The sequence below is a fragment of the Convolutriloba macropyga genome, chromosome 2 (assembly GCF_964194025.1).
Source record: "Convolutriloba macropyga chromosome 2, txConMacr16.3, whole genome shotgun sequence".
NCBI classification, from domain to species: Eukaryota; Metazoa; Xenacoelomorpha; order Acoela; family Convolutidae; genus Convolutriloba; species Convolutriloba macropyga.
The window spans coordinates 21,654,363-21,672,396 of NC_134469.1; the positions used below are offsets into that span (position 1 = coordinate 21,654,363).

The 18,034-nt window shown below is 33.9% G+C and overlaps 1 protein-coding gene across 3 annotated transcripts in view; it reads right to left on the reverse strand.

The window, feature by feature from the left end:
• Positions 1-15,710, reverse strand: part of LOC142358020 (uncharacterized) — a 137,792-nt gene extending 122,082 nt beyond the window's left edge. For 2 of the 3 annotated variants that reach the window (XM_075409503.1, XM_075409495.1), the window contains exon 1: positions 9,818-10,163. In XM_075409503.1, coding sequence (XP_075265618.1) covers positions 9,818-9,825 — 8 coding nt within the window. In that variant the 5' untranslated portion in view covers positions 9,826-10,163. Of the gene's footprint in view, positions 1-9,817; positions 10,164-15,691 lie in introns of those variants that run through there. The other variant, XM_075409536.1, reaches the window with a different exon arrangement.
• Positions 15,711-18,034: the final 2,324 nt, after the last annotated feature.

Genomic DNA, 18,034 nt, shown 5'->3' on the forward strand with positions numbered 1-18,034 from the left:
TATTTCTTTTCTCTCTTGCATTTCTCTATTTCTTTTCCGTCTTTCGCCTCTTTTCTGTTCTCTTTTTTCTCTTCTTCTGCCTTTCTTTTTTCTCTTGTTTTTTCTCGCTCTCTTTTCTGTTTTTTCTATTTTTTCTGCCTTTCTGCTTTTTCATTTCTTGCTTCTCTTTCTTCTTTTTACTCTATATCGTTTCTTTTTCTTTTCTCTTTTTTGTTTTTTTCTCTTTCCTTTTCTGTCTTTTCTCTCTGCCTTTATCTCTGGCTTTTCTCTCCTTCTTTTATTTCTTGCTTTTCTCTCTTTTCTTTCTTGCTTTTCTGTCTTTTGTCTCTTTGTTCTGTTCTATTTTCGCTTCCTCTCTCTTATCTCTTTCTTTTTAATTTCTCGCTCTCATATCTGTTTCTTACTCTTTTCTCTGTATTGTTCCTTCTCTTATTTTTCTGTCTTGTTTCTCTCCATTCTTTTCGCTCCCTCTTCTGTCTTGTTCTGTCTTGTATCCTGCTTTTCTCTTCTTTTTCTTTTCTCCTTTTCTGATGTGCTTTTCTCGCTTTGTTTTCTCACCTTATCTTCTTTTTTTTAGTTTCTTCTCCTTTCTATTTTTTCGATCTTTTTTTCTCTCCTCTCTTTCATTCCCTTCTCTTTCTTTTCTGTCCCTCTTCTCTTTTGCTTCTTTATTTCTGTTCGCTTTCTTTTCTCTTTCCTTTCTGTCTTTATCTTTATCTCTTTCTTTTCTCTTTGTTTTCTCATTTGTTTCTTTTCTCTTCTCTGCTCTTTTTTCTGCCTTTCCTCTCTCTTATGTTTCTTTGTCTTTCTCTTTTTCTTCTAATCCTTTTTTTTATCTTTTTGCCCTTCTTTCTAATCATTCTATCTTCTGTTCTTCTGTTTCGTTTTTCTTGCTTCAGTTTTTCGTTCTTTTCGCTTTCCTTTTTGTTTTTCTATCTCTTGCTTTTCTCTTTCTGTTCTGAGTTTCTTTTGCCTTTTCTTTCTTTTCTCTTTCTTCTTTCTCTATCATTCGTTTCTGTCTATTCTCTGTATCGTTTCGTTTTCTCTTTCTTTTCTGTCTTTCATCTCTGCCCTTCTCTCTTGCTTTCCGCTTTCTTCTTCCTCTGTTCTCTCCTTTTCTGATGTGCTTTTCTCGCTTTGTTTTCTCTCCTTATACTCATAATATTTTTTTAGTTTCGTTCTTCTCTTTTCTTTCTTTTCTATCTTTTTTCTCTCCTCTCTCTCGTTCCTTTCTCTTTCTTTTCTGTCTCTCTTCTCTGTTGCTTCTTTATTTCGTTTCGTTTTCTTTTCTCTTTCTTTTCTGTCTTTATCTTTATTTCTTCCTTTTCTCTTTTGTTTTCTCATTTGTTTCTTTTCTCTTCTCTGCTCTTTTTTTGCCTTTCTTCTCTCTTATGTTTCTTTGTCTTTCTCCTTTTCTTCTAATCTTTTTTTTTATCTTTTTGTCTTTCTTTCTAATCATTCTATCTTTTGTTCTTCTCTTTCGTTCTTTTCGCTTTCCTTTTTTTTCTCCTGCTGTTCTCTTTCTGTTCTGAGTTTCTACTGCCTTTTCTTTCTTTTCTCTTTCTTCTTTCTCTATCTTTCGTTTCTGTCTATTTTCTGTATCGTTTCGTTTTCTCTTTCTTCTCTGTCTCTTATCTCTGCCTTTCTCTCTTGCTTTTCGCTTTCTTCTTTCTCTGTTCTCTTTTTTTCTGATTTGCTTTTCTCACTTTCTTTACTCTTTATCTTTGTATTTTCTTTCGTTTCGCTGCCTTTCTATATTTTCTGTCTTTTTTCTCTTCTTTTCTCCTTTTTTCACCTTCTATTCTCTGTTTTTCTTTTGGTTTTTTATTTTTCCCTCCTCTTTTTTTCTTTAGTTTTTTGTATTTTTCTCTTTCCCTTCTGTTTTTCTTTTCTCTTGCTTTCCTCTTTCTTTTCTGCCCTTATTTTTTGTTCTCTCTCTCTCTCTATGTTTTCTTGCTTTTCACTTTCTTTTCTGTCCTTCGTTTCTGTCCGTCTTTTCTCTCATTTTTTCTTTTTTTTGTTCTTTTCAACCTTTCTTTTTCTTTTCTTTCTTTCATTTTTCTGTTACTTTTCTTGCTTTTTCTTTTTTTCTGAATTGGTTTTTGCATTCATTTCTCCGTTTCTCTTCATTTTTGTATTTTCTTTTTCATTTGTCTGCCTTTTCTTTTCTGTCTTATTTCTTTCCTTTTCTCTCTTGTTTTTCTTTTTCCTTCTGGTCTTTCTTTTCGGTCTCTTTTGTATTTCGTTTCTCTCCTTCTTTCCGCTTTCTTTTCTCTTTTCTTTCTTTCTTTTTATCTCTTGCTTTTCTTTTTCTTTTCTGTCTTTCTTCTCTCACTTGCCTTTCTCTTTCTTCGCATTTTACTTTTGTGTCTCTTGTTCCTGTATTCTGTTTTTCCTTCTCTCTTTTCTGTTCGTTTCTCTTCCGTACTTTTCTCTTTCGTTTCTTTTCCTTTTTTTCAATTCTTTTTTCTGCCTTTGTTTTTAATTCTCATTTTTTTCATTCTTGTCTCTTTTTCTCTTCTGTTCTTTTTCTACCTTTCGTCTCTTTCTTTTCCCCCTGTTTTCTGTTTTGCTTTTCTCTCTGTCGTTCTCGTCTCTCTTGTCTCTCTTTCTTTCCTCTTTTTTTCTGTTCTGCTTTTTTCTGTTTCTTTTCTCTTTTTTCTCTGCCTTCTCTTCGATTTTTTTCTTCTTTCTTTCGTTTCTTTCTCTTATCTGTATCGTTTTTTTCTGTTTTTTCCTGTCTTATTTCTCCTTTTCCTTTTTTCCCTTTCTTCTCTTTCTTCCCTCTTTTTTTCTGTTCTGCTTTTTTCTGTTTCTTTTCTCTTTTTTCTCTGCCTTCTTTTCGCTTTTTTTCACCTTTCTTTCGTTTCTTTCTCTTATCTGTATCGTTTTTTTCTGTTTTTTCCTGTCTTATTTCTTCTTTTTTTCCTTTTTTCCCTTTCTTCTCTTTCTTCCCTCTTTTCTTTTCTTTGCTTTTTTCGCTTTTCTTTTTTGCTTTTCTGTGTCTTTTCGCTCTTTTGTTTTTCTATTCCTTTTTTTCCTGTTCTTTTTCTGCATTTATTTTTTTCAGTCTTCTCTCGTCTGCTCTCGCTTTTCTCTTTTATCTCTGTTGCTTTTCTCTTTTTTGCTTTTCTTTTTTATTTAGTTTCTCGATTTCTTTTCTCTTTTTACTATTTTTTTCTCTTTTTTTCTGTCTTGAATTTCTTTATTTTTCGTTTCTTTTCTCTTTTCCCTCTTTCATTTGTCTTTTTTGTGTTTCGTCTTCTGTTCTGTTTGTTTTCTATTTTTTCTCTCTTTTTTTATCTCTTTCCTGTTCTTTTTTCTGCGTTCGTTTTCTCTATTTCCTCTGTCTTTTCTCGTTCGTTTATTTCTTCTCTCTTTTTTCTTTCGCTTTGTTTAAGCTCCGTATCATCGCATATTATAAACGCTCCTTAAACATGCAGCCTAAATTAGAACATGAGTTACACTATGCCACCATGTAGAATATCATTATCTGTACACGTCTTAGCGCTCCTTAATTATGCTAAATGGTAAAGCAGAAAACGTGGTTGGACAAAAAATTGTTGGCACATAGGGTAATTTACGAAAACCAAACACATCGGTATCGAAACGTAATACCTAGTGCTTTTGAACGATGGGCATAGGTTCCAGCCCCAGGCGGTGCAAAAAAAATCTGATTTTTTAACCGATCTCTTCTTTTAAATGATTTTCTTGTGATGCTTTTGCGGGCCTGCTAGTTTAAAACAATTCTTAAATTTGAATCTTATCTTCTAATTTCTTGCCATAAGCTTGCAAGTAACGTTTTTCGTGTCAGATCCAGAGATTTATCTTGCGAAAGAACATTCTGACAATATTGATGAAAAACTTGAATTTTTAATCTTTATGCCAATCACTGATTGAAGAAATTAATGAGATGCTTTAATATGAGACAGCACAATTTTATTACATTTATACTGATGATAAAGTGATGAACTAAACATTAGATAATTTTTTGAGCCCATCTGCTCAAATGGGCGAGACTAGCCAATAAACAAGAACACACCTGCATTAAAACCTACAACGCTATCCAAGGCTGCTCATATTCTTTAATTTCAAAAATAAAAAAATCGTGTTTGTAAACCAAACTTATATTGAATCCTTGTTAGGCTTCATACCCATAAAAATAAAAAATTTAGCAGTGAGTACAGATGAAGTTCACCATTAACCGAATAATAGAAGTCAATTGAACGTCTAACAGCAAGAACATGACACTGACAGTTTTAATACTTAAATTGCATAAATATTAAACGGTCACATTTGTCAGCCTTCCAATGCGTCTAAACGGCATTCTATTCTAGCGGACGGGCATTGAACTAAATACAGAAAAACGAAAAAAAATCCGGTGCAAATTGTTTTGCGAGAAAACCATTTTTGCGAGAAAACCTGAACAGAAAAATTATCAGTTTTAACGATAATTACGAGTATAGAAAATTGATTCATTAATTGTTTTTTAAAAACATTGTCTGCAAGAAATATGTCTAGATTAACAAGCACCGAAAAACGTCATATTAAAGTTCTTGCCTGGTTTTTCGGTGTTGCTCATTTATTCGCCTCTTTTTGCTGTTTTATTCGCTTTTTCCCATCCCTTATTGTCTATTATGATGTGCTATTCTTTTCTTTGCTAAGCTTTTCATTTGATTCCTCTTTTTCGCACATTTTGTATCAACGCTTCAATTCCAATTTTTTCCCTTCTTTTCATGAAGTTGTATTTTGCGCTCGCTCGCTGGCTCGCGCGCTCTCTCTCTCTCTCTTTCTTTCTCTTCGTGCTTTTGATTAACAAGAATTTCGGTGATTTTCTTAAGAGTTAACCGTCCTCAGCTTCACAAACCAACCAACCTTTTTTCTGTGCCCTTTAGGCACATTACTGTTTACATACATTAGTTTTCGCAATTTAGGGTCTCATTATTTCTTTGACGGCTAGCGAATATGTCCAGGCATTAGCGAAGGAATGTTTTCAGCGGTTTTTGCGAGAAGGTTATCTTACAGGAGTCTTGCTAGAAGGGCAGTTATCTTGCAAGATGATGCGCATCTTGTCAGATTATGACATCTTCAAATATAACCGACTGGGGAATGAATACACGCTTTGGACAGTTAAGTGATGAGCAAAAGTGCTTGAAACAAAGAGCTATAGGTGATTTCACAGAAAAAAATTACGTATCATAAGATCGTTGCTTCTATCAAAACCAACTAAAGTTTAGGATCTTCTCCATTTCTGCACCATTTTCGTACCTGCATTTTTAATAGCAAATCTCTAATCACGTTTTATAGTAAAAATAATTAATGATGTACAATGTGTTTGGTGTGAGATCTGAAACTGGTGTACGGTCATAAAGAATCATAAAGATATCAGGCATTGCATTTGCTTTTTTGTTCGTCAACAGTGCAATAAAAACAATTTTTTAAGTTTAAACTCTTCGGATATTTTGGTTTACTTATATTAACCCTTTTGATATTGTAGGTTGGAGCTCAAAAAAAATGGTTTAATTGGCAGCAGCGCACAAAAAGGAAAAACTTTGCCTCAAAACGGTTATATCAATATTCGAAAACATCTGCTGCAAACTCTTCGATCAAAACGCAAGTGGGTTATAATAGCTTTGTACTTGATGAGAAAGCGATACACATTCTCTCAGATGGAACAAAATGTCAGATAATTATTTTTAGTGAGTAAAATCTTAATGATAAAAAGAAGATTTTGGAGGATTGCGCGAGGAATTAGAGCTGAATATAAAAATATAGCTGGCAGATTGCCAGAAAATAGCCACAATAGCTTCGTATATCTGCAGTCTCAAAAAAAGTAAAAGACCGACCAAAAAATATTCTTTTCATTAAGAGCTGAGATGTTCTTTCTTTTCATATTTTGATTCGGAATCACTATTAAGTTATTGCTGCCTCTATTAGCTGCTCTTAAATAACCTTCATTTAGAGCAACACACATTAAGTTGACTTTATTTCTTTGAATTAAAGTAGAGTCAATTTCAAAGTGAGGGGCTCATTTTTGAGAGTGAATTAAGTCACGTCTGACCAAAAAATTAATCACGCGAATGAACAAAAAACTCGCTTCACTGAGAGTGAAAAATGACGTAACGCACACAATTCAGTTGAATTTGCTTGGAAGAATGAACAAAAAGCAGATTTGAAGTGATTGTGACGTCATAAAAATCTTGATGACGAAATAAAAAAAAACCAAGAGAAGGCCAATAATAGCCTCAGCTATCGCTTCGCGGCTATTAATAATTAAAAACTACTCTGTTTATTGTAATTTTTCTAAACAAAAAAAATCATTTAATACCAATAAAACTAATCACTTGGTATCGAAAAACTCTTACACCTAATAAGCATCTATTCAAAGCCCATGCAAAGTAGTATGACAAAACAAAATGCGAAAAATTGCTAAAATTCGCCTTACATTCAGCAATATAGCTGAAAAACCTGCAAAATGGTATAAAATTCATATTAATGACCAGAAACCTACAAACCACCATCTAATCAACCATAAAAATAAAACAAAATCATAATCGAACTTGAACACAAAATTTCGCTCGCTTTCAGAATTTTTTTACACCTCAATTTCTCGCTCTCGAAAACAGCGGAATGAACAAAAAAACCACTCTCTTTTTGCTCCACTCTTCAATTTTGTTCAGCACCCAAACCACTACAAAAACTTTTCACGCGTTTCGTTTCTTGGTTCAAAATTCACTCCAACTAAATTTTTAAAAAAGGACTTCTCCAATACTCCTCTTCGAGTCGTAATAAAAGACAGCGCCCGAAAACAATTTAAATTCTTTGAAACGTAAAAACCAAGAGAAGACCAATAATAGCCCCAACTATCACTGTGCGGCTATTAATAATAAGAGCGCAGCCCAATTGGAACATTGGCCAGATATAAATTTATCGCCGCCTAGTTATCTATGGTGTTCTGGGTGCTCTCTAATTCGCTTCCCTGTGACCACGCCCCAAACTTTTTGCGCTCTCTGTGAATGTTAGGAGTGCCGCCACAATGAGGGTAAGAAGTGCCTTAAATAACGCGTGTAAAAACATCCAATCAAAGAACGCGTATTCGGCTTTAATTCCCATTTTATGACATTCTGCTCTACGGACGTTCGGCTCCCCGGCGTCCTCCGAAGGGCATGAACAAACCTCTAGTTTGGACGAAGCCCAAGAGCTAGCATAAATCATACCTAGAGCCAAACAAAACTGCTATTACCGTGAAATGGTCTCTAAATGTGTTGTAGTCTAGGACGTAATTAAGGAACAGCAATCGCAGACAAGCAACAAACTCTCGTAAAGATAGACAGCCCTGCTTCCCGATCAGTAATCGTAACAGCTACCATAAGTAGGATAAACGCTGATAGTTGAGAACACTGCTTTATACGTGACCAACTTATTAATAATTTATTTGACAGGCGCAAAAATCACTGCATGACGAATTAATTTTAAATTTATTTTGACATCTATAAAACTTTCCTGATCGTTGTGACTCAGTTCTGAAATAGGTATCGGAATCAAAATAAAATGCATCTTCACAGACTAAGGGAGTTTTGTTACACTAAGCCAACATTGGATCTTTCGTACATGTTCACTTAGCGCTGCTCTAGAAATTCATGCACTTTCAAAACTTGCAAATCAATTAATTAAATAAAGATTTTTTATCATTTTTTTCCAATAAAAATATTTCCAGAGAAAATTATTGAACTGCAAGTTTATCTTTTTAATAAAAAAGGCAGTTTTCTGATTCTATCTGCATGTTTATGGTATATATAATCAACGTTTAAAAAACTGATTTCATCACCGTTGCCAAATTTGGAGAAATTGAACAATCTTCTGTACCTTTGGAATCAGAAAAAAAAATTGGTCAAAAACAGAAGAAAATAACTGCCCTATGTCATATGTCACTCTCATAGTACAGAGCAAAAGTTCAATTCAAACGATTTTACGAGTGTTTTTATTATTGCAGCCTACTTAACAGTAAACAATTTTGTTTTAGAAATAAACAGTACTATAGATGAGCTCGTGGAAATCCAGTCAGTTTCAAGTTTTCAGGAAACAAAAATGATTAATATTTTTTTCTCGACCTCGATGCTTTGAATCATCGACTGCTACTCATCAAATTAGAGGATTATGGAGTGAGAGCTAGATGTTTTGACTGGTTATGGTATTATTTAAGTTGAAGAGCGCTCAGAGTTGGCATAAATTGCTCTAGATCAGATTGGGAGATTCTTAAACGTAGTGTACTTCCTGGTTGGATACTAGGACCTCTCCTGTTTATTATCTACATAAACGAACTCCACTTATTTTGTAAATCGTATGAAGTTATACTATTTGCAGATAAATACAAAAGGAATATGATGCACAGTTGGTGAGACAGCAGAAGACTAGAATAGCGTAAAAAATGACTAGACAAAATCAAGTTGGTTATCAATGTAAATAAAACTGAGCCTAGAAATGAAATCAAAATGGAAACAAAGAGTAAAGCTGCAAACAAATTTGGTTTAAACAGTACAGCATCAGAATAAAAAAAGTTGCAAATATTTAGGGGGTTGCACAGAATCAAGGTTGTGTTTCACTAACATATTGATAATGTAAATCAAAGTCTTAGACATCACGTTCCTAAATTTCAATTGACCAAATACTATTTCAATTATATTGAACCTATCATTCAATATCGTGTTGCAGCTACACATCACAGCTACCAATCCTAATACTACAGAAAAAATTATTTAATGATAAATTTTTAGAAAAAAGTCAGACAGCTGCAGCAATCTACTATTAGATTAGAAACTTGAACCTAGACTCAAAAAGTTTGAACACTTTTCAATGAATTACGGCAACAAAGTTGGATAATGTTTTAAGGCGAAATGGTGTTATAAGGCGAGATCTTGATTCGACTACCTCAGAAGATGTTGCAACATTTTATTATAATTTGAAGAGCTCGTATTTACTGCAAAATGATTAACTCGTGAAATATTTTTTTTAAACTGTGAAAACTTGCTGACTTCAACAGGCGTGACTGAAAAGTAGATATTTTTTGATCTCAAGTCCGTCCTCTAAATCAGGTATATGTTCTGTGATGCTTGATCAAGATATAAATGTCCTTTAGCTAACCATTCTATTAATGTCAAGTGCTTTTTCGCAAGAATTAATTCTCTTCTGTCAAGCGTCTTTTCTTAACAATGAAGACTGCTGAGCATCATTTTTCAAAAATTGGTTATCACCCTTTCAGAGATTTTAAAAAGACTTCTACAAATTTTGAAACTTTTGTTGAAATTTTTCAGAAAAGAAATTTTCGTCTAGTCAGTGTCAGAAAAAATGAGAGCTTGGCAATTAAAATTTAATTTCTAGATCATCATTATTGAAGAGAACCAACTTCAATTATTAGTTTATTTCAGCATTTCTTTTCCCACGAAAAAAATGATAATGATCTTTCCTTTGAACAATCTACTAAACAGAACTGTAAAGTTGGAAGGCAAGATCAGCAAGGTCAAAACCAAGCCAACAATTTTTTTTGCTGTAGTTGAATTTTATGAAAATACTTTCTTGGATAAATTCTGTATTAGCCTTTCGATTGAATGCACTAAAATATCGCAAAAGTGTGAACACTTTACACCTTAAATGTACAGAACTTTTAAATGAATGCACCTACATGAGAGTACACCTGGTAGATTTCAATGGCTACGTTATCAAAACATCGCCGAAATTACCCCGCAGATTTAATGCTTGGGGATTCATATAAGAAACCAGCGTCTCGAAAGTATTATAGAAGTAATAATTGATAACTTACAGGTCCATTAATGATTCGAAATTTTTAGCCGAAATAGTTTATAGAATGGAATCACTGGTCCGTTATCACCACGGATAATTAATACAGCTATCTCCACAAACTTCGGCTTGCTTGCCTATCGTCTTGAATGACTGCCATCTTAGTGAATCTTTGTAACCGTTGGTTTACCCAATATCATCATAAAAACTTTTTACATACAAATTTGTCACTGCGTATTATTCTTGCTCTATTTCTGAAAAATTCTGATTTGTTCTCAGCTTCATTTCACCTTCTTAAATTTCAGTCTACGCAACAAGATCACCAAACGAAGGTACGTAAATCGGTTAAAACTAAGCAGGCACCTCGTGACGCACATAAGTCATAAACTATAAGATTCAGAAAAAACAGCAGGCAGATTGCCACAAAATAGCTTCAATTGCTTCGTAATTTTAAAAACCCAAAAGAAAAAAAAATTTTCAATTTTTGATGTCTTCCCTTAGTGAAACATGACTTCAGGCCCATAACTCAAACAAAAAAATGCACGAATGATTGTACTACTGAATGAATTGTTGATTTGAGGTGTGGGTGCCATCACAGGTAACATATCTTGTACCACCGCAACCACGAAAAATGATAATGGGATTTTCCTGAAAGGAAACAAAGCGTCCGCATTTAATGAAAGGTTCATAAGGTACTGATTTCATTATCCACGATTTAGAGGCACAGCAAAACAAGATCGAGAAACAAATAGAAAACTTCTTTGTAGCCAAAACTACACACTTTATAGCTACACACTTTAAAGTGTGAACATTTTACACCTTAAATGTACAGAACTTTTAAATGAATGCACCTACATGAGAGTACACCTGGTAGATTTCAATTGCTACGTAATCAAAACATCGCCGAAATTACCCCGCAGATTTAATGCTTGGGGATTCATATAAGAAAACAGCGTCTCGAAAGTATTATAGAAGTAATAATTGATAACTTACGGGTCAGTTAATGATTTGAAATTTTTAGCCGAAATAGTTTATAGAATGGAATCACTGGCCAGTTATCACCACGGATAATTAATACAGCTATCTCCACAAATTTCGGCTTGCTTGCCTATCGTCTTGAATGACTGCGATCTTAGTGAATCTTTGTAACCGTTGGTTTACCCAGTATCATCAAAAAAACTTTTTACATACAAATTTGTCACTGCGTATTATTCATGCTCTATTTCTGAAAAATTCTGATTTGTTCTCAGCTTCATTTCACCTTCTTAAATTTCAGTCTACTCAACAAGATCACCAAACGAAGGTACATAAATCGGTTAAAACTAAGCAGGCACCTCGTGACGCAGATAAGTCATAAACTATAAGTTTCAGAAAAAACAGCAGGCAGATTGCCACAAAATAGCTTCAATTGCTTCGTAGTTTTAAAAACCCAAAAGAAAAGATAAAAATTTCAATTTTTGAAGTCTTCACTTAGTGAAACATGACTTCAGGCCCATAACTCAAACAAAAAAATGCACGAATGATTGTACTACTGAATGAATTGCTGATTTGAGGTGTGGGTGCCATCACAGGTAACATATCTTGTACCACCGCAACCACAAAAAATGATAATGGGATTTTCCTGAAAGGAAACAAAGCGTCCGCATTTAATGAAAGGTTCATAAGGTACTGATTTCATTATCCACGATTTAGAGGCACAGCAAAACAAGATCGAGAAACAAATAGAAAACTTTGTAGCCAAAACTACACACTTTATAGCGCATATTAGAAACACAAGAAAACTTTGACCAATCAAATTGAATGAAGTACACTTTTTAGAGAGAAGCACAATAGCAAAATCATCTGAAAGCTATGCAGAAATTGCAAAATGAATCAAAATTTTGATGAGAGATATATTCTTCATCAGTTCACACAGCACGCAAATTTTGGAAAAGTAAGAGCATGCGCTATTCAAAAAAGATTAACAGCTAACTTTTAAAGAACAGGCACGACCGAAAACACTACCAATCTAACAAGCCGAAAACACTACCAATCCACCAAAAACACTACCAATTTAACTAGCGATTCCGTCACCAGTAGTCAGGACTGTCAGCGCGCCAAATGCTATGAGTAGAGCCTCTCGTTTATCTCTTCTATTTATTTCATACATTAATAATGTGTCGGTGACTTCTTTTCGTAAATTGGCCAAATCCAAACATAAGTTGCAATTGTTCTGATGTAAAATTTGATAAATGTTGAAAGTCCAATAGTTTTTCATTTGTGTTCATAGAGGTTAAGTTACATCCGAATTAATATTTTTGCCACGATTGTTCCAAAATATCAGAAATGTTCTACAATTTGATTTCTAGATTTTCAGGTAATTCAGGGAACGGTGCTAAAAATTGCACATTAAAAATCTTTTCTGCTAAAAGCAATTTTTGTCGATACACAAATTCTATTCCAATTAGTGTTAATTTCTCATCTTCTGCAAGTTTTAAACTTGATAACATGAGCAAAATAACAAGGCAATTTGTACATAACAGCCGCATGATAACTCTATTTTTTGGAAGCTCAAGAGATATTGAGGAAGGCAGGACTTATTTTTTGCTACAGTTGGCCAGACAGTAGCAATTTTAGAGCCTGCGGAAAAGTAAGGAGACATTTAATGCTATGATGATAATATCAAATATTTTGTTTTGCCTAGAAACGCATAATGCCTCTCAAGATCTCTGGGAGTCTAAGTAAACTCATTGACTACATATTGTCTAGGTGAGGTTTGGGGGCTCACATTTTTAATAAAATTTCGCCGCTAGTTATTGTTCTAGTAATGAAGATTTATTCGAGCTGTAGGTTCATTTGTTCAACCATTTTAATGTGTCTGATAGATAGGGCTTTGTTGTTGAAGTCAAAGGTAATATTTGCTTAACAATTTAGTTCAACTTCCTTTTCAGGTTTAATTGTAGCTCGTTAATTAAGTATAAACATGAAATTGAACTCTAAATTAGTGATGAATTGAAGAATAATTAGTTGTTGCTCATTTGCATCTTCAGTAACAAGTAATAACATCTACTTTGTTTCAACATGGCACAATAAAGCCAGGAATTCTCATGTCAAGTTGGAAGTGAATGAATGAGTTGTGTGGAATGATCAATTCAAAAGAGCCATCAATTGTGGCTTGCAACAGAGTATCTTGAAGCATTATTTCAGATCATTTTTCTAATGGAAACTGTTTCTACCTCGGATATTTGTGCGAAGACAATTTATAAAAGGGTACAAAAAACGAAAGGTGTAATAAATTGTTAAGTTGAATAAATTGAATTATTGGACAGTAAGTTTATTTGATGACAAAATTTTTCCAGGGACGATGTGATTTTGTTATTCTGGAAATCAGATTTGTCAACAATGAAGATACTGACGTCAGAAGTAAACAAATTTTAATGAATTAAACAAAGTTTGTTTGAAGCGGAATCAATGGCGTAGGAAAGTAGTTGTGATCTTGCCAAATCAATTTGGAGAAAAATTTAGTTGTTTATAACGTCAATAGTTTTTAAGTCACCATCCTATACAAATTGTTCATACCAATTGTTTTTTCTTTAATAATCATTAATATATTTATATTTGAGGTCTTCTGTTGGCTTCGTGGGTATCTTAGTGGTTCTACCCTATTGCTATCTTCAAAACAATCTGCACTATAACTTTCAATTAGCGTTCTTCTCAGTCTTCTGACTCTCATTTTCTAAAGTAAGTAAGCTATTAAATGATTCTTCTAATCATATCACTACAAAATATTACTTAAGACTTATACAATATTTATTCTTGGACTAATTTTATTGGTTAAAAATTGTCCATGACATTGCTAATAACTTCGTTTGAGAGAAGTTAAAAATAGGGACTCATATTTCAGCAACGAAAAAAATAACTTGCTTAAAAAGCTAACTATAGGCAGCAATGAACAAAAAACAAGAAACTAAATGAACTATTCTGTCAAAAAACATTACGAAGTCAAAAGTGATCAATAAAATGCCGAAGATTGACATAAGCGTGCTCGATCAGAGGAAAATCAATCTCGTCATTTCGCTTTTAGGCCAAAACGCTCCCCAAACAAATTTTTGTACCTCCCGTAAAAAATAAATTATAGCAAATCAACATTCCTATTCGAAACGTACAAAAATTCGATAGGAGCTCCGATCAATTATCACAAACTCGGCAACTATTAGGAAAAAAGGTTAAAGTCTTAACTAAAAACTATCTTAAATACTTTTTCAAAATTCCACTGCTTAGTACCCAAACTACAAAAAATATGAAACCGAAAACAATTAAATTACAACCAATTAACAATATTGCCTCTATGCTCTTCGATTATAATTTTATTGCTCAATTGCAAATTGAACAGTGATGGAAATATTACAACTCGTTCAGTCAAATAAAGTTTAGAATAAGAGTCAAAAACAGTAATTGTTTTTAATTTAGAAACAGTGTTTTCTAGAGACGATCTGACAAAAATTAAGACCGCTTCTTTTTCGCATTCACTGTCACATATCACAAAACAACTCGGTCCTGACAGAACGAAAGAGATGGCCTGATATTGAGTACCTTCCGCTAGCTTCAAATTCTGTGAAATTAGTTTATGATCCTGACTTGAAATGATATGATGAAACAACTTTTCTTCAGACATCATTTTAGCCACCCTTTTTTCAACAATGACGGCCAGACCTTTCAATCGTTCCTTGTGGTCCGAATTTTCAGAGCCGAATTTTCCACTACATCTAAATTCTGGGTTAATCGATATTGTGACAGGGCTTTCAATCGAATATGCATTTTGACTTTCGGGGCTACATGTTGAAAATATGGGCTCCGATATCTGAGAAGACATATCTATTTGACATTCTGAGAAACTGCATCTGACATTTTGTGAACACTCGTCTAAGTTGCAAAACTCGCTTTTCAAAAACTTGGAATTCGTAGAGCGCAGACATGAAATCAATGACGACAGAGCTCCAGGTTCGTTTTTAACAGCTTCGTAGCTATCTAAGCAGTCTCGTTCTACCAATGTATCCGGTACAATAGGTGATTCATTTAACAGTGGCGCTATCGTCGCACTTTTCTGAAAATCATTTTCAGCAGAATCATTATGATTTATCATATAAGTCAACTCATCCTTTTCCTCGACCGCAGAAGTCGATCCGAATATATTGAGGTCTGTTTTTACATTCCCGGGTAAATAATCGTTTTGATGAGGAACATCTAATTTGTAGGTGTGATTAAATGTTACAGTTTCTGCTGCAACAACTTTTACAATTTTGCTTGGTAGAAAATCTGCGAAGATTTCGTTTGCATCTTGCCAAGTTCTTTTGCCGTTACCTGACATACGAGCAGTCTCAATCAAGCAGGCACTGAAACAAAAAACTACAATAGAATCAATTTCACTAAAAACGAGCCAAAAGCTAATGAAAACCAAACAAAGTATGCAATCTACACTTTCGCCCTGAATAGCCAATTATTCACAAACAGGGAGAATTGCAATTTTCCATTACAGCTGAAGTTTTAAAATCTTTTCATTTTGGTTTGATTCAGACGTAATAAGGAAGGGCTCTCCCACTAAAGTCCCACCACCACAGGAAATCCGGGACTTTTCCCATTAGTAGACAATAGGATTGGAAGTTCGTTCTTCGGGGTTTAGCACCCATTCAGTTGTCCAAGTTCGTTAGTTTCTGATTACTGTTGCAGTTTTAACATTTGCATAAAATACGCCAGGTACATTTGTTTTCCTCTGTAGCGATTGCAGAAATAATGCCAAAAAACTTTAGACGCCGTATTTTTACGTAAACATTTACCATATTTGGTATACACTCTCAGCAGAGTACACATACATGTACAAAATTTTAGTTCCGCGGAAGAAATTTTCGTCAGTCCTTACCAGTCGATTTTTGCTTGTGTAGTTCTCCTCGGCTAAGCTGACGGGTAGTACCTTCTTGAACACATTCTAGGTTCGATGTCATATTTACCTTCGTCCAAAGCAATATAGTATGTCTTACAATTTAAGAAGAACAATGAGGGAGTAAGTTTGAAGTTACAAGTCGCTATTTATAGTCGTTTTGCATTTAAAATTAATTTTGTAGCTTTCTTTCATTTTATTCAATTGCAGTTTAATTAGAAACCATGCCTGATAGCTGTAGGTAATTAATGGTACAACGTAAACTAGATAGGCGTTTAGCTTTGATTACGTCAGTTGGTTGTTCAGCAAATCATTGAAAAAAATGATGAAAAGTCATGTATTGAACACCGTGGGACGACACCGCTGACTTCTAGCAAATCAGGATAGCCGCCGAATAGTTCATTGGTAAATTTCCCGTATTTTTTCCGGTTCGCTAGACTCGACGAGATTAGCTGCAAATATTTTTCTCCACCGCGCCGATGATATAAAGCTTTAGTATCGGAATGTTATGTGAAGCAACTTAATGACCACCGATGCAGAGAAGTAATTGTCAATTAAAACTTAAATTGATTAACTAAAACGAACGTTTTCGAACATTGCGTTCATCGTCAGGTTTAAAAATTAAATGAAATCATTAACAAAGTATATAAACTTGTCTTTGACTATAACTCTAAATGAGTTATAACATCGAATTTTTGAAAATATTTACAGTTAAAATCACATTTCCAACATTTTATTTACACTTATTACACTAAAATCAATTCATTTTATATTCCGGATTTTATGAAAATTCCGGGTATAATGCTTTCTGTAAATAATGTAAAAGAAACCAATTTGTCAAATTAAAATTACTTCCAATACTTAAAACAAACGTTTTCGAACTTTACGTTCATCGTCAGGTTAAAACTGTTTTACAAATTGTTAAAAGATAAAATGAATATGTATTTACATTTGTCTGAGATGACAATTAAAACAATTCTAGGAAACATTCTAAAAAATTCAATCGAAAATTTTTCCTTATATACAATATTTAGCCTATTTACAACACATATTTACATCTGTTATCAATTTACTTAAAAACATTCCTATTCCGGATTTTTCGATTTTGTCCATGTTCTTGTATTTTTAGGGTTATTCCGAATTTGCCCTAACCATAAGTATCCCTCTTGTGGAGGTTTTGCAAATTTCGTTTTGTCATGCACAAAATGTTTTTTGCCCTATGCATTCTCATTTAGTCAAAATTATGATTTGAACTAATATTTTAGCGTGAGTTCCCTCCCCCTATATTCGTCGCGTGTGTTTAGTGCCGGCTTCAGCTTGCTGATATATATAGCTTCGATGATCATTAGTTTTTCTACTAACCGACAGGCGTCCAGAATTCTCCATTCAATGTCATTCGTGGCGCCACGACATTCAACTAGATGTTGACCCACCTGTGAATCCTTCTTTTGATGTTCTGTTATCCTTGTGGTAACATGCCGGCTTGTTTGCCCAACATAGATGGATCCGCATCCATTACATTTAATTTCATATACCACGTGGGATTTCAGATCTCTATCAAAGGATGATTTCAGGGTGGGGAGGCACGATCTTAATTTTCGCGTTGTAAAAACTACTTGCAATTCGCATAGTTTCTTCAATTTGCTTGCGAAGTTTTGAGTGAGGTTGCCTCTGTATTGTAGAAAAATAGTTGGCTTATCATTAGATTTAGTCTAGCTTTTTTGATGCTCTTTTGGTGTTGTTCTTAATTGGTCTTTACCGCCACTTATTATTTTTTCTAGAGTCTGATTCACAATTTTTGAAGACCATTCCTCTGGATATTGATTTTTGGTCCAGCAAGATTTGTTCTTTTCAAGAGCCTGATCGAAGGCCAACCAATTAGAGGTTGCATTAAAAACCCTGTGAACCGTCCCTTGAATCACATTTTTCTTATGTTGAAGCGGTGCACAGCTGCGAAAATTCAGTATTATTCCAGTGTCAGTTGGTTTTTGATACCAATGACAGGTGATATTATTTTTGCTGCTCACATTTACGTTAATGTCAAGAAATGCTTTCTATTCCTGAAAAGGGATTTTTACTTTCATTCCTATGTTTTTATTTTTTACTTTTTGGGGTTGACAAAATTTCGAATTAACATGTACCAGAATATTTTTTGAACTTCAAAAGTCAAATTTTTGTATTTGAACTAGTATTTCAATGTCAATTCCCTCCCCCGATATTCATCGCGCGTATTTAATTGCTGTTTCAGCTTTTTGATGTAGATCGCTTCTATCGTCATTAGTTTTTCAACCCCGCGACATGCATCAAGAATCTCCCATTTTACGT